The 22500-nt window shown below is 42.8% G+C and overlaps 1 protein-coding gene across 1 annotated transcript; it reads right to left on the bottom strand.

Annotated features, from left to right (window-relative positions):
* Positions 1-581: 581 nt before the first annotated feature.
* On the bottom strand, positions 582-22184 carry cep170bb (centrosomal protein 170Bb; the record flags this gene model as incomplete). Its single annotated transcript, XM_079291463.1, has 20 exons — positions 22168-22184; positions 21361-21478; positions 20506-20595; positions 18385-18483; positions 18249-18299; positions 18039-18153; positions 17788-17889; positions 16138-16656; positions 15019-16055; positions 14290-14466; positions 13971-14079; positions 11935-13656; positions 11024-11261; positions 10759-10915; positions 10368-10409; positions 7931-8068; positions 7233-7321; positions 7038-7131; positions 6905-6956; positions 582-772 (listed from the first exon to the last, which is right to left on the bottom strand). The coding sequence occupies exons 2-20, from the start codon at positions 21463-21465 to the stop codon at positions 582-584; spliced, it is 5127 nt and encodes a 1708-aa protein (XP_079147589.1). The 5' UTR covers positions 21466-21478; positions 22168-22184.
* Between the last annotated feature and the right edge of the window lie 316 nt (positions 22185-22500).

Here is a 22500-nt window from a genome sequence, read left to right as displayed (position 1 = left end):
TCCCCCTATAGACTCCTAGAGACTGGCTCCAGAAGGAGGACCTGGTCTCTCTATCTGGGAAAGGTTACTTCAACATTCATGAGGGGGCTCGGAGCAGCTCTTCAGTCTTAAAGGGTTCTCAGGGTCCAGGACCACCATGGGACCCCCCAGGAGGATCAGGAGCACATGGCTAGAAGGGTCTTGATAATCTTGTTCATTGATTATTTTAGACAGAGTTCTCGTGTGTCTGCTTGTTAAACTTCTGTTTGTATGAGTCCTTCATATCTACAGAGACCAGGTCCTCTTCATGAAGCCTACAGGAGCCCAGAAGGTACAAGCTGAGTCGAAACTCAGATCCAGTCGGCTGCAGTCTGCCTCCTCACCACTAGAGGGAGACATATTGTGTGTGGTGGTAAAATGAGCACATGGAGTCCTTGTGTACTAAAACTTACACTATGACACAAGTGTAGTACTGAGTACTATCTGTATGTAGTGTGGAACATGGGACAGCCGGTCACCTGGTCAGCTGATCACTGGAAAGAGGCGGGGCCATGTGGATTCATGGCTACGGTCCACAGGTGCTACGGGGGGGGGGGGGGGTTTCAGGCCATGTAGTGGGCCCCGCCGGGTCCACGAGGTGGTCTTTTGGTGCTTGTTGTGTTGGCGTTGGAGGTCGGGGGGGCAACGCGGGGTTTGGCGGCGGGTTTCTTGTCTCTGGAGGTCGGTCGAGTCTGAACGAGAGACGGCGTCCCGACGGTCTGGAGACCTCCGGGCTCCACGATGGAGTTTATCACTAGAACAGAAGGAAGACCACATTCAAGACCGGGTCCAACAAGTTCCACCTCAGTCCACCAGAGTCACAACAACATCAAGAGGTACAACAAGGAGGGGGGTAGCCTAGCTTAGCACACATAGTGGTTAGCCTAGCTTAGCACAAAGACTTGTTAGCCGAGCTCAGCAAAAAGAGGCTCTGCGTACTAATACTTTAGGTTTGTAATCTTTGTTTTATGTCCCATATTGTGCCGAAAAAAATTGTATTTATAATTTTCTCTGCTGTTTTCGGGAAAGAGATTTAATGTGTAAGTTAAAACCAGGTCAAATAACGTGAGATATAAAACCAGGTTAAATAGCGTGAGATATAAAACCAGGTTAAATAACGTGAGATATAAAACCAGGTAAAATAACGTGAGATATAAAACCAGGTTAAATAACGTGAGATATAAAACCAGGTAAAATAACGTGAGATATAAAACCAGGTTAAATAGCGTGAGATATAAAACCAGGTTAAATAACGTGAGATATAAAACCAGGTAAAATAACGTGAGATATAAAACCAGGTTAAATAACGTCAGATATAAAACCAGGTTAAATAACGTGAGATATAAAACCAGGTAAAATAACGTGAGATATAAAACCAGGTTAAATAATGTCAGATATAAAACCAGGTTAAATAACGTCAGATATAAAAACAGGTTAAATAACGTCAGATATAAAACCAGGTTAAATAACGTCAGATATAAAACCAGGTTAAATAACATCAGATATAAAACCAGGTTAAATAACGTCAGATATAAAACCAGGTTAAATAACATCAGATATAAAACCAGGTTAAATAACGTCAGATATAAAACCAGGCTAAATAACGTCAGATATAAAACCAGGTTAAATAACGTCAGATATAAAACCAGGTAAAATAACGTCAGATATAAAACCAGGTTAAATAACGTCAGATATAAAACCAGGTTAAATAGCGTGAGATATAAAACCAGGTTAAATAACGTGAGATATAAAACCAGGTTAAATAACGTGAGATATAAAACCAGGTAAAATAACGTCAGATATAAAACCAGGTTAAATAACGTCAGATATAAAACCAGGTTAAATAACGTCAGATATAAAACCAGGTTAAATAGCGTGAGATATAAAACCAGGTTAAATAACGTGAGATATAAAACCAGGTTAAATAGCGTGAGATATAAAACCAGGTTAAATAGCGTGAGATATAAAACCAGGTTAAATAGCGTGAGATATAAAACCAGGTTAAATAGCGTGAGATATAAAACCAGGTTAAATAATGTGAGCTATAAAACCAGGTGAAATGATGTGGGATATAAAACCAGGTTAAATAACGTCAGATATAAAACCAGGTTAAATAACGTGAGCTATAAAACCAGGTGAAATGATGTGGGATATAAAACCAGGTTAAATAACGTCAGATATAAAACCAGGTTAAATAGCGTGAGATATAAAACCAGGTTAAATAACGTGAGATATAAAACCAGGTTAAATAGCGTGAGATATAAAACCAGGTTAAATAGCGTGAGATATAAAACCAGGTTAAATAGCGTGAGATATAAAACCAGGTTAAATAATGTGAGATATAAAACCAGGTTAAATAACATCAGATATAAAACCAGGTTAAATAACGTGATATATAAAACTAGGTTAAATAACGTCAGATATAAAACCAGGTTAAATAACGTGAGCTACAAAACCAGGTTAAATAACGTGAGCTATAAAACCAGGTGAAATAACGTCAGATATAAAACCAGGTTAAATAACGTCAGATATAAAACCAGGTTAAATAGCGTGAGATATAAAACCAGGTTAAATAACATGAGATATAAAACCAGGTTAAATAACGTCAGATATAAAACCAGGTTAAATAACGTCAGATATAAAACCAGGTTAAATAGCGTGAGATATAAAACCAGGTTAAATAACGTCAGATATAAAACCAGGTTAAATAGCGTGAGATATAAAACCAGGTTAAATAACGTGAGATATAAAACCAGGTTAAATAGCGTCAGATATAAAACCAGGTTAAATAACATCAGATATAAAACCAGGTTAAATAACGTGAGATATAAAACCAGGTTAAATAACGTGAGATATAAAACCAGGTTAAATAACGTGAGATATAAAACCAGGCTAAATAACGTCAGATATAAAACCAGGTTAAATAACGTCAGATATAAAACCAGGTTAAATAACGTCAGATACAAAACCAGGTTAAATAACGTCAGATATAAAACCAGGTTAAATAACGTGAGCTATAAAACCAGGTGAAATAACTTGAGCTATAAAACCAGGTTAAATAACGTCAGATATAAAACCAGGTTAAATAACGTGAGATATAAAACCAGGTTAAATAACGTGAGATATAAAACCAGGTGAAATAACGTGAGCTATAAAACCAGGTTAAATAACATCAGATATAAAACCAGGTTAAATAACGTCAGATATAAAACCAGGTTAAATAACGTCAGATATAAAACCAGGTTAAATAACGTCAGATATAAAACCAGGTTAAATAACGTCAGATATAAAACCAGGTTAAATAACGTCAGATATAAAACCAGGTTAAATAACGTCAGATATAAAACCAGGTTGAATAACGTGAGATATAAAACCAGGTTAAATAACGTCAGATATAAAACCAGGTTAAATAACGTGAGCTATAAAACCAGGTTAAATAATGTGAGCTATAAAACCAGGTTAAATAACGTCAGATATAAAACCAGGTTAAATAACGTCAGATATAAAACCAGGCTAAATAACGTCAGATATAAAACCAGGTTAAATAACGTGAGCTATAAAACCAGGTTAAATAACGTCAGATATAAAACCAGGTTAAATAACGTGAGATACAAAACCAGGTTAAATAACGTCAGATATAAAACCAGGTTAAATAACGTGAGCTATAAAACCAGGTTAAATAACTTGAGCTATAAAACCAGGTTAAATAACATCAGATATAAAACCAAGTTAAATAACGTCAGATATAAAACCAGGTTAAATAACATCAGATATAAAACCAGGTTAAATAACATCAGATATAAAACCAGGTTAAATAACATCAGATATAAAACCAGGTGAAATAACGTGAGATATAAAACCAGGTTAAATAACATCAGATATAAAACCAGGTTAAATAACGTCAGATATAAAACCAGGTTAAATAACATCAGATATAAAACCAGTCTAAATAACGTCAGATATAAAACCAGGTTAAATAACGTCAGATATAAAACCAGGTTAAATAATGTCAGATATAAAACCAGGTTAAATAACGTGAGCTATAAAACCAGGTGAAATAACGTGAGCTATAAAACCAGGTTAAATAACGTGAGCTATAAAACCAGGTTAAATAACGTCAGATATAAAACCAGGTTAAATAACGTGAGCTATAAAACCAGGTTAAATAACATCAGATATAAAACCAGGTTAAATAACGTCAGATATAAAACCAGGTTAAATAACGTCAGATATAAAACCAGGTTAAATAACGTCAGATATAAAACCAGGTTAAATAACGTGAGCTATAAAACCAGGTGAAATAACGTGAGCTATAAAACCAGGTTAAATAACGTGAGATATAAAACCAGGTTAAATAACGTCAGATATAAAACCAGGTTAAATAACGTGAGCTATAAAACCAGGTGAAATAACGTGAGCTATAAAACCAGGTTAAATAACGTCAGATATAAAACCAGGTGAAATAACGTGAGCTATAAAACCAGGTGAAATAACGTGAGCTATAAAACCAGGTTAAATAACGTCAGATATAAAACCAGGTTAAATAACGTGAGCTATAAAACCAGGTTAAATAACGTCAGATATAAAACCAGGTTAAATAACGTCAGATATAAAACCAGGTGAAATAACGTGAGCTATAAAACCAGGCTAAATAACGTCAGATATAAAACCAGGTTAAATAACGTGAGCTATAAAACCAGGTGAAATAACGTGAGCTATAAAACCAGGCTAAATAACGTCTGATATAAAACCAGGTTAAATAGCGTCAGATATAAAACCAGGTTAAATAACGTCAGATATAAAACCAGGTTAAATAACGGCAGATATAAAACCAGGTTAAATAACGTCAGATATAAAACCAGGTTAAATAACGTGAGATATAAAACCAGGTTAAATAACGTCAGATATAAAACCAGGTTAAATAACGTGAGATATAAAACCAGGTTAAATAACGTGAGATATAAAACCAGGTTAAATAACGTCAGATATAAAACCAGGTTAAATAACGTCAGATATAAAACCAGGTTAAATAGCGTGAGATATAAAACCAGGTTAAATAACGTCAGATATAAAACCACGTTAAATAGCGTGAGATATAAAACCAGGTTAAATAACATGAGATATAAAACCAGGTTAAATAACGTCAGATATAAAACCAGGTTAAATAACGTGAGCTATAAAACCAGGTGAAATAACGTGAGCTATAAAACCAGGTTAAATAACGTCAGATATAAAACCAGGTGAAATAACGTGAGCTATAAAACCAGGTGAAATAACGTGAGCTATAAAACCAGGTTAAATAACGTCAGATATAAAACCAGGTTAAATAACGTGAGCTATAAAACCAGGTTAAATAACGTCAGATATAAAACCAGGTTAAATAACGTCAGATATAAAACCAGGTGAAATAACGTGAGCTATAAAACCAGGCTAAATAACGTCAGATATAAAACCAGGTTAAATAACGTGAGCTATAAAACCAGGTGAAATAACGTGAGCTATAAAACCAGGCTAAATAACGTCTGATATAAAACCAGGTTAAATAGCGTCAGATATAAAACCAGGTTAAATAACGTCAGATATAAAACCAGGTTAAATAACGGCAGATATAAAACCAGGTTAAATAACGTCAGATATAAAACCAGGTTAAATAACGTGAGATATAAAACCAGGTTAAATAACGTCAGATATAAAACCAGGTTAAATAACGTGAGATATAAAACCAGGTTAAATAACGTGAGATATAAAACCAGGTTAAATAACGTCAGATATAAAACCAGGTTAAATAACGTGAAATATAAAACCAGGTTAAATAACGTGAGATATAAAACCAGGTTAAATAACGTCAGATATAAAACCAGGTTAAATAACGTGAAATATAAAACCAGGTTAAATAACGTGAGATATAAAACCAGGTTAAATAACGTGAGATATAAAACCAGGTTAAATAACGTCAGAAATAAAACCAGGTTAAATAGCGTGAGATATAAAACCAGGTTAAATAACGTGAGATATAAAACCAGGTTAAATAACATCAGATATAAAACCAGGTTAAATAACGTGAGATATAAAACCAGGTTAAATAACGTCAGATATAAAACCAGGTGAAATAACGTCAGATATAAAACCAGGTTAAATAACGTCAGATATAAAACCAGGTTAAATAACGTCAGATATAAAACCAGGTTCAATAACGTGAGACATAAAAGCAGGTTAAATAACGTCAGATATAAAACCAGGTTAAATAACGTGAGACATAAAACCAGGTTAAATAACGTCAGATATAAAACCAGGTTAAATAACGTCAGATATAAAACCAGGTTAAATAACGTGAGACATAAAACCAGGTTAAATAACGTCAGATATAAAACCAGGTTAAATAACGTCAGATATAAAACCAGGTTAAATAACGTGAGACATAAAACCAAGTTAAATAACGTCAGATATAAAACCAGGTTAAATAACGTCAGATATAAAACCAGGTTAAATAACGTGAGATATAAAACCGGGTTAAATAACGTCAGATATAAAACCAGGTTAAATAACGTGAGACATAAAACCAGGTTAAATAACGTCAGATATAAAACCAGGTTAAATAACGTCAGATATAAAACCAGGTTAAATAACGTCAGATATAAAACCAGGTTAAATAACGTGAGATATAAAACCAGGTTAAATAACGTCAGATATAAAACCAGGTTAAATAACGTCAGATATAAAACCAGGTTAAATAACGTCAGATATAGAACCAGGTTAAATAACGTCAGATATAAAACCAGGTTAAATAACGTCAGATATAGAACCAGGTTAAATAACGTCAGATATAAAACCAGGTTAAATAACGTCAGATATAAAACCAGGTTAAATAGCGTTTGATATAAATCACCTTCCAGCTGCCTCTGGACTCGTCTCAGCTCTTTCAGAATCGAAGTGATTTCCTGCAACAAGAAACAGGAAAGGTTCCAGCTGCGCTCAGATCAGATTTGAATAGTGTAGAGTTCTGGAGTTTAGAGAAGAACCTTGTTGGAGGTTTTCAAGATGGGGACTTCGTTCTCAGCATTGATCTTGGCCTCGATCTCCTCCCAGACATCGGCCTTGTTCTGGAACAGAACCCTGAGAACAGAACCACAGCAGACCACTTCATGTAGAGACCTGGACCACCACAAAAACTGGACCTCATTCTGAAAGTTTAGCATTGTCAAGGGCTCCCTTACTTCATTTTTTCGGCCAGCTGCTCCGTGTTCTCCCGGATGGCCTGAGACAGCTGAGACACTGGATTCAGCATCAGGTTGTCCAGAATCACCTGACGGAGTTCATTCAGAGACGAAAAGGAACCCGATGAGTCAGAAACGTGACATCAAACACCGATGTCCACAGACGTTTACGTCCTGATTTCCCAGCACACCAAAACTAACTGCATTAGTCTCTTTTAGTTTGATGGATTTAAGAAATGTTCACACCAGGCTCAGGAAATTATTATTATTATTGTTATTTTACCTTTTTGGTGACGAACTCTGAGTCTGGACATCAGCTAGCAACTAGCTAGCTCCTTCTCCAAGAGCAGGAATGGGATCAGTAAAGGTGTACTGATCCCATTCCTGCTCCTGTAGATGTTAACAAATCAATGACCTTTCACCTCTAGATGTGTCGCTCCACTAAGACTTCAGAATACATTGTGGCTGTAATGATCAGTTCGGCCTCTAGGGGCACTAGACTAACGTAGTGAAAACCAGCCAGATACCAGCAGGTGAGAAGCTAGCTGAAAACATTTTAGCTGTGGACTTTTTTTGTATGATTTGTATTTGCACAGTTCTGTTAATCAATAATAATGATCAACACATTTAAAAAGCATCTTGTGCACATTAGAACAGAGCCGAGCTGCAGTGTGAACCTCGGGGGATTAAACAGTGACCTCTTCGCGGTTCCACGGACGGCGTTGCTTAGAACCGGGCTCCGGCTCATTCATGTTAGCGTCCAGGTCCGAGACGACAGCAGAACCTGGAGGAACCTTCTGGTAGTTTAAACTGGCCTCTGGGATACGTTGGACCAGCTGGAAAGAGAGATCCAACCCACTGATTATTGGTTATTGATCCGGCGAGTGCTCTGTGAACGCATGCACCAAGTCAACATGCAGCTGATGGTGGAGGGCGACATGTGCAGTGAATTTTAGTTCTGCTGGGATACAGCGTGTAACCATAACAGGGAGGTTTAGGAGTGCAGGAGGGTCCTACTGGGTCACCAGATCTAGTGCCATGAACTGTCCCAAAACCAGTCAAACCAGTTAATTAATGGTACAGGCCAATGGGAGTCAATGGAAAGCACAAAATCAATTTGAGCAGGAATCAGACTGACAATAAAGATGTGAGAGTGAGAGACCAAATGTAAATGACACGAATAACTACTCCTTTCTCATTGCTGGAGAGGAGAGCCCCACCCAGTACTACTAATATATATATATATATATATATATAATATATATATATATAAATAATATATATATATATATAATATATATATATATAAATATATGTTAGTGCTGGGCAATAAAAAATTTTATCGCGATTAATCGTATGGCTTTTTTGCGATTAATCACGATTAATCGCATTGTTATTGCAAAGTTCAATAATGAATTCAAAAGTAGTGTATTGTGCAATTTTATTTTAAAAGTACTGCTATAGGAACAAAGGGCAATAACATTTGGTTTGCAAACACTTATTAAAACAAATCAGGTGCTTTTTAACAGCAGTAGTCATTTTACAAAGCAGCAGTTCTATCTCTTCACTATCTGTGCTCAGTGTGTGACTGTATGTGAAACGTTCCACTGCTGTGTAACAGGAATAACATGTTTCAGCACGTTTCAGCAAAAATGTCTGTCTTCATGACAGTCAGAGCATGCGAATGCAGCTGATCAATATAATGCTGTAACTCCGAGGTGATGATGGTGACCCAGCGATCAAAGAATAAAGACACTTTACGCACAATTTAGGTGTATTAGGTGCAGGTAGCATGTTTTATACTTGTGTATACTCATGTGAATATAATTCATACGTTGTTATCTTATTCTGAAATATCTTATTCTGAAAACCGGATGTTCGGCTGAAGAAACCGGATGTTGTCTCACATTAATCTTTCCGCTAACTTTCTTAGCTCATTCTTGAGGCTCATACATGCCGTCATTCGTTGCGATCCTAAAGGTGCGTTCACACCAAACGCGATGCGAATACTAATCAATACTAATCGATACTAATCGCTACTAATCAGCTGCAGTTTGTCTCCACTTCTCTGTGGCTTTTGTTAGCTTGTCTTGCTTTAGTTTATCTAACTATACTTCTCCCACACGCTGCATCAACGTAGTCTGCTGAAGACTTCCTCCTCTGCTGCCAATGAGCAATGGACTATCAAAATAAAAAAAAATGCGTTAACGTCGATAAAATAATTGTCGGCGTTAATTAATGAATGCGTTAACGCCAAATTAACTCGTTAACTTGCCCAGCACTAATATATATATACACACTACAGTAGAGTAGAGCCCCATCCACTACTACTATTATACTAACAGATGGTAATGAACTACAACATTTGTTAGAGAGCAAGGTGGAGTAGAGTAGAGTAGAGCAGAGTCAGGTAGAGTAGAGTAGAGTCAGGTAGATAATAACTGTTTGTAGAAGCATTTAAAAACCTGCAGACTGTTTAAAGCTTGTATTTTGCTGAACCACTAGTTTTACAAAGAAGACCAACAGTCACTAAATCAGTCAGATGCTAAAATTAAAATATTAAGAGTCGGATAGAGTTGGTTAGAGTACATTCTGGTCGGGCAGAATCGGGTTGAGTATGGTCAGGTAGAATGGGGTTGGGTAAAGGTGGGTAGAGTCCGGTCAGGTAGAATGGGGTTGGGTAAAGGTGGGTAGAGTCCGGTCAGGTAGAATGGGGTTGGGTAAAGGTGGGTAGAGTCCGGTCAGGTAGAATGGGGTTGGGTAAAGGTGGGTAGAGTCCGGTCGGGTAGAGTCCGGTCGGGTAGAGACCGGTCGGGTAGAGACCGGTCGGGTTCAGTCTGGTCGGGTAGAGTCCGGTCGGGTAGAGTCGGGTCGGGTAGAGTCGGGTCGGTAGATCCCTGTAGGTTTGGGTCGGGTTGTCATACCGGTACACCTGTTTGCCACTTCACACCCTGATCCTGCAGAATGAGTCCAGCTTGGATTGTTTTGAGTTTTGTGGTTAATAATCTTTTATACCGAACTAAAACAAAAAATGCTTCAGAACAATCAAACACTGGTGAGAGGGGAGTGTTAGGATCAGTGATGGGAGGGGAACCAATCACACTGCAGGAGCAGTGATGAGTCAGAGTAAGACACCTGAGATGGTCCAACCCCACAGAAGTATGGATAAGATGGTCTCTGTGCAGCACAACAGAGAAATTAATCATAGATAGATAGATAGATGTATACTTTATATGTATACTATCTAAATCATGCGCATCCAAAGCATGAAGACGCTCCAGACAATCACCCTGGAACCTGGAACTCAACCGCAGAGAAACGTTTCCTCACACTTTGATGTTTGGAATATCATAGAGATGATGGACCGAACTACACAAACAGGGCAACATGTTTGTCTACCTATTTAAACTGGGAACACACGAACAGCAGCACACAGTTACTGACTGACTGTGGTTGTAGAGGGTGTAGTGGTTCTAGTGGTTGTGGTGGTTGTAGTGGACATTTAGTGGTGTGCAGCATGTCCCACCTCCTCCCTAGCAGAGATGGTAGAGGCCGGCGTGTTGGGTAGCGAGCTGGGTGAGGTGGCGGTTCCCATGCCGGAGCACGGCGAGTCTCCGTCCCCGGCAACATCATGGATTTCCTTCGCCAGGATGGCCAGATCTTTGGCCAGGTCCTGACTGAGCCTGCAGGGGAAACACAAAACATAAAGGTTTGGATGCACTGTGAGAGAAAGACCAGTTTACCAGAGTTACTCTGTTAAGTCAACGTAAGAGTCATTGTTTCTATTTTACTTGGCGATCTCAGCGCTGTGCGTGGACCAGTTCTGATACGGGTCCACCTCGCTCTGGTCCTCATCCTCCGTCTCCGGAGAGACAGACTTGGATCGGGTGGCGGCCGTCCGGTGGCAAGGCGTCTGGGAGGAAGTGGAGGGATGGGAGGGGCGTTTGGTTCTGGGATTTCCTCCACTCGTCTCGTATTCCTCCTCAGAGGATGAAGAGAAGTCTGAGCCCTTCTGTCTGCGACGGGAACCTGGAAACATTGAGATTTAGGTTAATTTTACTGAAGAAGCTCAAACTGTCTCAGTTCTGTTAAATCACCAGTTTAAACTGAGAAAACATCCAATCTGAGAGCTTCACACTGATGGAAGGAGAAGGAAGAACTTTGGGATTTTTGATGAATTTAGCTGTTGAATTGTAGTTCCTGAATGTGATGCAACTCTGGATGTCTGAACTGTGGATGGAGGCATCGCCATCGTTGATCACCACTCTCATGAGATTTTTAGTGCAAAGAATCTATAACGTCCTAATATTGCTTTGGCATTTTTTCGTGATTACCGCCAGGATATGGGTTCATACGTGGATTCAGAGTCGCATCTTTATTCCAAACATGACAGAACGTAAGAAACTGATGCTGGCTTCCACCAACAGAATACTGAAACAAAGCCTCGGTTAAATGAATCCCTGATGTAGCAGGAAAGTAGTTTGACAATTTACTGCATAAAAACACATTAAATGTTCTTCAGATTGGACTACAACTTATTCTTTAGATCCTGATTTACATAATATATCATGTATTTTGTAAGACTAAGTTTAATCTGAAATGACATTGGACAGACCCACAATAAGACCATCAGATCCTGAAGAGGAGAAGCAGATGAAAAGAGGATGTATGTCTACATCATTAAAATCCAGCCAGGACTCACCGGTGGTGGGGTACTTGGCACCGCTGGACCGAGTACGGGTCAGCGGTTGCTTCCCCAGAGCTCCACCCCCTCTGCTAGAGACCTGGCGAGCGTCGCCCACAGACGTCTTCCGGGCGGCGACGACGGACTCAGAGTTTCGATTGGAGAAACCGGAGCGCCCTGTGGAGGACGTCTCGGTATCACTGGGAGCCGTGAAGGAGCCGGTTCTCTTCCTGGGCATCGCTAAGATGTCCAGCCTGGACAACTTCTTCCCATCGGCGGACGCTTTGGACGGCGCAGTGATATGGTCCGAATTCTGGGAGCCCCGGTCGGTCTCGGCACCTTCGTTATCCGAGGCCTCGCCCAGGCGTGCTCGGCGGAGCATGGAGGCCCGGGTCGGCCGCGGTGCCGATAGGCTGTTGGACCGCGGCAAAATCTGCTGAGTTGCCGTTTTGGGCGTCTGTCCATTGTCTTCTTTCTGAAGAGGGGCGATGAGTTTCTTGCTCCGGCTGGAAGGACGGGAAATTTCATGGTCAGATGATGTTGTTTCGGTCCAGTGTTGACCAGAAGAACCCTGCTTGCCTTCTGACAGATCCAGAGATCCACGGTTCCCCGCACTGCGGCGCATCTGGAAGCGCTTCGCTGCCTCTGCCTTGCTTGATGCATCCATCGTCGTCTGGTTTCGGCGTTTCTCAGAAAGACGTTCGCGGGCAGAGAGTTGTCGTCCCTTCTGTTGGATGGACGGGCTGGAAGAAGACTTCTCCTTTTGAAGGCTGCTGATGGCGGTACGCTTTTTGGAAGCGGAGCCGATCGGAACGTTCTTGCTACTCACCTGGCTCACGGTGCTCGCCGTGTCCACATCTGACTCAGCAGAGAGGGAGTCATCCATGTGGGTAGAGGAGCCTCCTTTCTTTGAGCTACGACCGGAGCCAGACGAGGGGAACTTGGAGTCCAGAGAGGACTCCTGAAGGAACGACTGCGGGTCCTGGATGGTCTCCCTCCTCTGCTCCATATCTCTGATGGACGGGTGGCTGGAGATGTGGGGAAGCTTCTTCATCTGGACGGTGTCGCTGGGCCGGTCTTTGGTGAAGCTTTCCTGCCGGACGATGGATGATATGCAGCTGTCTTTAGTGGGGACAGAATCCTTGTCCTGTATTTGGAGGTTTGGAGCAGAGCTGTTGGGTTTGACACCGGCCTTCCTGGGTTCATGTCCACTCAGGTGTCGGATCAGGACGGTGGTAGGGGGAGGTTTTGCCGGGGGTTCGCGTGCCCTCTCAGACTGTACCGGGCTCCGGGCCTGGTCAGGTTTGCCTGGACTGTCTTCAGAACCAATGTAGAAACAGGTGGATTTGGAGGGGGGAGACACTTTCTCTGGACCCATGAACAGAGGACCAGCGGCCCCTGGAGACAAAGATCCAGTTCTGGCCTGGTTATTCTTTGTTTTCTCCAGAACAAGCCCGTCATCTGAGCGGCTGGCGTCACTCAGGCTGTCTGGGTCCACATCATCCTGAACGGACAGGCGCAGCAGGGTGGAGTCCTGTGGGCGGAGAGGGCCGGAGACTCTGTCCAGAGGTTCCTGGACTTGGTAAGGCTCGTGGCGAATCAGGATACTTGGGGTAACACTATCCAGCTTCTCTGGAGGCACCTGGGGAAGCAGCCTTCTGGTTCTGGAGCTGTGGCTGGACTCCGACTCAGAGTTATCGTAGTTGTAATTTCCCATTGACCGGCTCATGAAGCGCAAATCTAGAAAAAAAAGTTATCTCAGTTATCTCAAATTAAATTTTATATATATATATATCCAAAAAACAGATCACAGGAGTCCATGTTAGAAAGCCCATCATGTGGGGTCAAAAGGTGCTTTACAGCAATTAGGGATTGTGCTTTTAAAGTTCAGCATTATTGGCATTGTTCAACTTTTCCAGTGTCAATATTAGAATTAGTCAAAAAGAATCATTTTAGATATGGCTATCTGATTAATAGAAGGTAGAAGAGTATTTGGGTTTGATACCCAACTCATCATCTTCTGATATACTGCATAGACAGAAATAAAACCGCACCTTCCAGACATTCCCCTTGAGGCGGAGTGGAACCAGGTTCAGCATAGCTGTCTGCCAGACTGGCCCAGCGGGAGACCCACTTGGGTCCTTCCAGACCTGCTGATGGAACCTAGAAAACAAAACAACATGAACTTTACCGGACGATAGAGACGTGGGACCAAAGAGTCCTACATGACCTGACAGAGTAAATAATGTACCAGGAGAATCTGAGGGAATAACAACACTAGATAACAACACTAGACTTCATGCACTGGGATCAGAACATGCTACACAGGTGTTTTTTTCCAGGTTCTGATTCGGTTTTTACTGATTTTTTTACCTGTATGGGGCCTGTTGGGGGGCCGCTGATAGCAGCTGGGATAAAGCCATGCAACGGTTCCACAGTGCTACCATCGCTAGGCAGATTAGCTTGCTCATCCTTGCCATCATTTATTACAGGTCTATACACTCCTGTGTTCACACCACTGTACTCTGGAGAGTCGAGGACACCAAACACCTGTCAGAGCACAGGGCATGCATGAGGACGGGGGGCAGGATCACGGCAACAGGAAGGAGCAAGGAAAAGAGGTTTCATGCATCCCTGAATCGATTTAGAAATACACTTTTTATTCAGGCACCTCACATGAAAATGGTTCTCAGTTAAATTTACAGAAGCTTTTCTGCAGTTCAGACCATGTTTATATCGGCAATTTGATTGTGGACTGACGAGTTGAAGGGGAAGTATAGACGTAGTTTGGTCACTTATTTGGATATTATAACACAGATAAGGTCTTTACCGCCACCCCCAACAAAGACACTCTAAAGGGATGTTTGTTTGTGTCTTTTACTGATGTTAGCAACACAACAGCTTCAGTAGTGCCTCCATACAGTCCTGTTTGTTCACTGTCTCAATGTAAAGCAACTTTTTAAGAGTCAATGTTCAGGGAGTTGTTTCACTTTTACACAAGTAAATATTCTCTCTACTCAGAACTGAAAGGAAAGTTTTTACATCAGCAGTATGAACCATGAAAGCTGCTTCAACAACACTTTGAGGTCACCGTCAGTTCACCTGATCGATCATGTTGCGAGCTTCCTCCACCTCTTTGTCCTGCGACTCCGTCTCGATGGTGTAGGTCCCGGCATCACTCAGGCTGTCGTCCTCCTCGTTCCTCATCATCCTCTGGGAAGCTTTGGGGTCTCCTGCACAGATGCCCAGGGGCAGCATGGGGGACATGGGAGGCCCAGAGGAGTGGACCGGAGAAGCGGTCTGGACAGTAGCAGCGTTGGTGGGGATCGAGGACTTTGACGTCGCCGGAGGCTGTAAGGGGGAAGTGGGGTAGGAGACTGAGGAAGGAGCCGGAAATTCTTGGGGGGAAGGAAATCTTGCATGAGGAGGCGACACCATCACCGGCGGTGCAGACATCGGGGGAGGGGACATCTTGTCCCTCTTTGGGGAGGAATCATGTCGGACAGAATCCTTCAGGAATTCAGCAGTGAACTCCTGGGTGAGCTTGGACTTCTTCCCGACGCTGCCGAAGGGTCTGATGCCGACACCCGAGGAGGATCGAGAAGAGGAACCAGAGGAGGCCACCTCCCCCTCAGTTTTCTCCCTCTTCAGAGAGCTCGACCTCTGGGGGCCACCGTGGCCTTGGCCCTTCAGGGGAACCGTCACCAGCTGGGTGGGGGGGAGGTGGCCGTGCACGGACGCTGGCCTCTCGCCGCCTTTCCGCCGCTCCAGCTTGGCCTTCAGGGTGGAGTACGAGTCGGCATGAGCCGGGTTGTGCGTGAAGGACTGCGAGCGCTTTTTGCGCGGGTTGTCGTCGAAGAACTCGATGATGAAGGCCTGCTGGGTGAGGTGCTCGGGGGGCCCCTCTTTGGACTCTTCTGTGGTCGGGGACCGGTCCTGAGGAGGACTCTGGGACAGGGGCCTCTCAGGGGCCACAGGTGAGGCCGGTCTGGTTGGAGAGTACTGGAGCGGCCCTGATTGGACCGTCTGCTGTGACACCTCCGACTGCTCCGACTGGGTGGATTGGTGAGATTTACTCCTCCCTCCTTTGAGAACCGGGTCCTCTGAGTCACTCTGGGTTCCGTCCTCATGATGGTGACCTGACAACAAGAAAACAATCAATAATCAATCAATCAACATGTTACATTAAAAACAGCCTTGTTCCTTGAAGACGACTCTGACCTCTGAGCGTCTTGATGTTGATGGCGAGGTCACTCTTGGTGCTGTAAACATCTTCACACGTCGGACGTCTTCTCATCATGCTGACGTCGCTGTGAACCAGCCAATCAGCCACCTTGCTCTCCGCTGACATCACATCTGTGGGCGTGGCTGATGTGATGGCGCTGCTGTTGGGCGGCGCCTGCTGCTGCTTCCTCTGGCGGGTGGAGAACTTGGTGACGTGGTCTTTGATCTTGATCTTGCCGGGCATGCAGTTGTCGAACTCGATGGTGAAGGAGGCGTGGCTCTGAACCACGGGCGGGGTCGGGGTGGGGGGGGGCGGCGGTGCTTTGGGCGTGTCCGTGTCCTTGGTGGGGATCTCGTGAAGCTCCGCCCCCAATGTTTTGGGGTGCTGGAAGTCCTTGGTGGGAATCTCGAAGTAGCTCGGCTCACGCTGGTACGGAGGGAAAGCGGTCTTTGGTTGGGAGTCTAGCAAACATCCGGAAAAGTCCGGATCCACCAACGAAGCGTCTCTCTGAACTTCTGACAGAAAAAACAAACACGTTTGACTAAAACTGATGAAAAATGTCTTAATTTTATAACAATAACAACTTAAACCTGTCTGTTGATGTGGTGATATATTACAGCAAAACTGAAAACATATTAATATAATATATAAACTGGTGCTGGGCAACGATTACAATTTTTAATCGCGATTAATCTCATTGTTTATGCGCAAAGAACTATGATGCTGTAACTCAGGTGATGAAGGTGACCCAGTGATGTCCAGTAGTCTCCAGTGAGAGCAGCAGCTGCTGCTGGTTGTAACGCGTGGCTTTAGTCGTCCTCTCCTTTTACACAACTCGTGTGTTCTTCTGCTGACGGTGCGTCTTGAGGCTCATACGTGACGTCATTCGCTGAGATCCTAAAGCTGCGTTCACACCAAACGAGACGTGAACGCAGCTTGAGAACGTTCCTCAGACCGACATCTTCCACAACACTCACCTGCAGTTTGTCTCCACTTCTCTGTAGCATGTTAGCTTGTGTTGCTTTAGTTTCTCTAAACTTCTCTGTAGCATGTTAGCTTGTGTTGCTTTAGTTTATCTAAACTTCTCTGTAGCATGTTAGCTTGTGTTGCTTTAGTTTCTCTAAACTTCTCTGTAGCATGTTAGCTTGTGTTGCTTTAGTTTATCTAAACTTCTCTGTAGCATGTTAGCTTGTGTTGCTTTAGTTTCTCTAAACTTCTCTGTAGCATGTTAGCTTGTGTTGCTTTAGTTTATCTAAACTTCTCTGTAGCATGTTAGCTTGTGTTGCTTTAGTTTATCTAAACTTCTCTGTAGCATGTTAGCTTGTGTTGCTTTAGTTTCTCTAAACTTCTCTGTAGCATGTTAGCTTGTGTTGCTTTAGTTTATCTAAACTTCTCTGTAGCATGTTAGCTTGTGTTGCTTTAGTTTAACTAAACTCCTCCCACACGCTGCACCAACACAGTCTGAAGACTTCCTCCACCGCTGCCAGTGAGCAACGCACTTTACTAATAACAATAAGGAAAAACCTGCGTTAACGCGCGATAAAATTGTCGGCGTTAATTAATGAAAGCGTTAACGCGATAATAACGCGTTAACTTGCCCAGCACTAATATATATATATATATAATATGATAAAGTATTTTTTTACCTGCATGAGGTTCATCACTGGTTTGAACTTTATTTCCATAATCCTCTTCTCCCCACCAAGATGGCTGACCGTACAGAGGAGTGGGCCGACTCACCGGAGCCTCTGAAACACACACACACACACACACACACACACACACTATTAAGAATTAGTCCTGACCTCCGATTGGACGGACAGCTGTAGAGTCCAACATGGACGAAGCTATTGTAACTTAGCTCGTTTGTAGTACTCTTCACAGTATTTTGATGTACCTTGTGTACTTTTTGTACTCTGTGTTTTCTCTGATTTGGCTCCGTCCTCTAGCTCCGTCTTCTTCTTCTCTGAAGCCTTCAGACTCATCTGCAGCTGACTGCTGTACTTCTCATGCTGAAACAACAATCAAACCCTAATTATTAACACACACACACACACACACACACACACACACACACACACACACACACACACACACACACACACACCTTCAGAGCCTCCTCTGGGACTTTGTGTTGACTTTTCTCCAAAACGTAGACGTGAGAATGTGAAGAAGATGTTAAGAAACGTACTGACGTTATAAAACAGACACGCACACGCACACACACACACACACACACACACTGATGGTGTCTGAAGGATATCATATCCGAAGCGGATGATGTCGGACAGTTTCAGGGTGATGTAGGTCTGATCAGGAATCCTCAGGTCGTTCACAAACGTCTGCGTCAAACAACACAAAATAAATTCAGTCACATTTATTATAAAAATATATTTACAGCTCAAATCCATGACGTTTTGAAGCCTCCAGGTCTTTGATCATGTCTCCATCTTGTTTTTATCAACCAGTGAACAGGAAGTGACCATATATGGACTGAGGAGGAGTGACGTAGAGACCTGTCAATCACAGTGTAGCCCCGCCCTAAAGCATCCCCTGCTTTATGGTCTGTTTGACTCTAAATCAGGGGTGTTAAACATACGGCCCGCGGGCCAGATCCGGCCCGCCACGTCATTTTATGTGGCCCACGAATCCGCCAGAAAAAAAAAAGAAAGAAAAAAGTTTTTTTTACTTTTTTTTTTTAACAAAAATTAAAAGTTAGATGTGAAAATAAAAATATCCCCATGGTCGAAATTATGAGATAGAAAGTCGAAGTGATGAGACAGCATGTTGTCTGTGTGCCGACATTAAAACGATCACAACAGGTGGACAGGAGATGCAACAACCCAGAAAGAGGATTTCAGCAAGTGATCTCAACATGCGTACTTCTCTGTACTGAAACGTCATCAGTCTCAGCCCAAGTACTGTTCCAATTCAAAGTCCACATCGAGCCAAACACAGTCCTCATGCCCGGATGTGGCTCCGCCCATTTTACCGGGGATGCATCGGAGGTGACTTGGGACAGCCAAATATCCCAGAATGCATTTTGCACCAGCAACAGGAAACAATGGCGGAGGAGAAATCACACAACTGGAAGTTGAAACTTCTAAATACTACTGTTGTTCAATCACAGAAAGTAATTTTAGGATGTTTTGAGACGAGAAGTTAGTTGTTTAAGCACCAAATCTGTGGTCGGTTTGTCAAGATTCAGCCAATTTAAACATCTGCTCCGACGATTTCAGAGATGTGAGGTGTTGCTAGTGGGATCTGATCCACATACATATATTTATTTATATATGTATATATATCATAATAACAACAATAATACATTTTATTTATATAGCGCTTTTCATCACACTCAAAGACACTTTACATTAAAATCATCGTATATAAAAACAATACACTAAAAACAAAGTACACAATAATAGTCACATATATATACATATATAATTGTATGTATGTATATATATGTAAATAATAATATATCATTTTTGATTTTAAATGAAAACGAAAACAGCAGGGTTGTCATATTTAGTTTGATTGTAAAAATACTTTACAGACAAAAACGGATTAAACTCATGAGACCAGCTGAGGTGGTGATGTCATCAAGTAAGCTGCTGTTCCAATTGTCTGTAGCGCTGCAACAACGAATCGATAAAATCGATGAAAATCGATTATTAAAAGAGTTGGCAACGAATTTCATTATCGATTCGTTGTGTCGCGCGATTATTACGGCACTCAATAAGTCATGGAGATGTTTGAGTATAAAAAAGAAGTTGAGTTGAGCCATTCGCGCCGGCGGTCTCGCCGGGGCTATTTGTGTTCATTCACACTGGACGCCCGGAAAGGGGGCGGGGCTTATCGCCCTGAAAGCCGTTCAACTGTCCGCCCATTAACCATGGAAACAATAACCTATTTCTGCTTAGTACGTGTTGTGGAAGTCACAGATATCCCGGGAAACTAAACTAAATATGTTAGGAGTCGTTACATTTACACCGTCTTACATTCACAACCGGCCCTTTGAGGACCGTGATGCTGATGTGGCCCCAGAGTGAAGAGTTTGACCCCCCTGCTCTAAATGGACCATCATGTACTAAATGAACATCATGCTGTATTGAAGAAGACTTGAAACTAGAGATTGAGACATAAACTCATGTTTACAATGTTTACTGAGGTAATAAATCAAGAGAGAAGTAGAGTCATTTTCTCATAGACTTCTATACAACCAGAGGAGTCGCCCCCTGGTGGACACTAGAGAGAAGGCCCCAGCAGGGACTACTTTATGGTGAACTGTCTGGTTGCTGATTGGTTGCTGACTGTAATGTAACAGTGTGACTCCCTGTGTTTGATTGTACTTCCTGTCTCACCCCGTTCAGGCTCCCCAGGTCTTTCACGAGGTGTTCATCGGTCGTCGGGTTGTAGTTGATGACGGCATGTTGTTTGTCAACACTGCGAGACTGTCAGAAGACAAAAGAGACAACAGAGACCTTTAGATCCAGACCAGCAGAGACAAACCACATCAGACCACGTTCACACCTTTAGATCCAGACCAGCAGAGACAAACCACATCAGACCACGTTCACACCTTTAGATCCAGACCAGCAGAGACAAACCACATCAGACCACGTTCACACCTTTAGATCCAGACCAGCAGAGACAAACCACATCAGACCACGTTCACACCTTTAGATCCAGACCAGCAGAGACAAACCACATCAGACCACGTTCACACCTTTAGATCCAGACCAGCAGAGACAAACCACATGAAACCACGTTCACACCTTTAGATCCAGACCAGCAGAGACAAACCACATCAGACCACGTTCACACCTTTAGATCCAGACCAGCAGAGACAAACCACATGAAACCACGTTCACACCTTTAGATCCAGACCAGCAGAGACAAACCACATCAGACCACGTTCACACCTTTAGATCCAGACCAGCAGAGACAAACCACATCAGACCACGTTCACACCTTTAGATCCAGACCAGCAGAGACAAACCACATCAGACCACGTTCACACCTTTAGATCCAGACCAGCAGAGACAAACCACATCAGACCACGTTCACACCTTTAGATCCAGACCAGCAGAGACAAACCACATGAAACCACATTCACACCTTTAGATGCAGACCAGCAGAGACAAACCACATCAGACCACGTTCACACCTTTAGATCCAGACCAGCAGTGATGGTCTGGTGAGCAGAACATGATCACCTGTAGCATCAGCTCACAGTCCTCTCGGCCCACAAAGATCATCTCTTTGGGGAGCCGGTGTCGAGTCCCCGAGCTGCTCACCAGGAACCATGATGTCACACTCATCTTCACAGGGCTGCTAGGAAACCCCAGAGCATCCTGGGAAATGGAGGCAGACAGGTGAGTGACGTGAGACACGTTTTATCCTCAGAAACCAGAGAAGAAAAGTTTGTTTGTTAATCTCAGAGTTAGAACGACGTCGTGTTAGAGCCCGTAGGTACAAACTTTATATATATACTTTCATATATGTACTTTTATATATTATAAATATATGAACGTGTATACACACATTTATATACTTCTATATGTATAAAGAGAGATCTACATATATAAATATATATAGACTGTTACAGTATATATACATATATATATAATATATGAATGTATATACACACATTTATATGTTTATATATGTATAAAGAGAGATGTACACATGTGACCTGACAGGACGTGTCCTTGGAGCAGTTAACCTGTTCATGTCTGTGACATCATCATCAACACACCTAACACACATACACACACACACACACACACACACACACACACACAGGAGCGGCTCTCATAAAAATCTCGCCGGGCCTCAGCGCTTCATCCTCGGCTGCAGGCCGGACAGGAGGAGCCGGTTACCGGAGGACAGAGACAGACAGGATGACAGACAGACAACCGGAGAGTGAGACACAGAGATAAGCGGACAGACAGACCGGTCCCCTCCTCCACGCCCTGCCCTCCTCCTCCTCCTCCTCCTCCTCCTCCTCCTCCATATCTTACCTCCGCTCCAGATGCTGCCGCCGCTGCGCCGCTTCTCTCCTCCGATTAAAACCCGGATTTGACGCGCTACGATGCGGCCAAAGCATGAGAGGCGTCCCGGGGCGGAGCGGATCCAGGTCCGGGTCCACGGACCGACAGGAAGCGGATCAGACTGAACGGTCGGTGATGCTGCTGCTGTTATGGCATCTCTGTCTCCTCCTGACGCACCAGCGGCCACCCGCTGCGTCAACGCGCACCGACACCACACCGGAGGACTTCACAATAAAAGCCTCGGGATGAAAATCAAAGCGCTGCTAGGAGCCTGAATCCGGACCTGAACCTAGATGTGAATCT

Source organism: Melanostigma gelatinosum, assembly GCF_949748355.1.
Source record: "Melanostigma gelatinosum genome assembly, chromosome: 19".
In the NCBI taxonomy this organism is placed as follows: domain Eukaryota; kingdom Metazoa; phylum Chordata; class Actinopteri; order Perciformes; family Zoarcidae; genus Melanostigma; species Melanostigma gelatinosum.
This window is presented reverse-complemented; position numbering and strand designations above follow the sequence as displayed.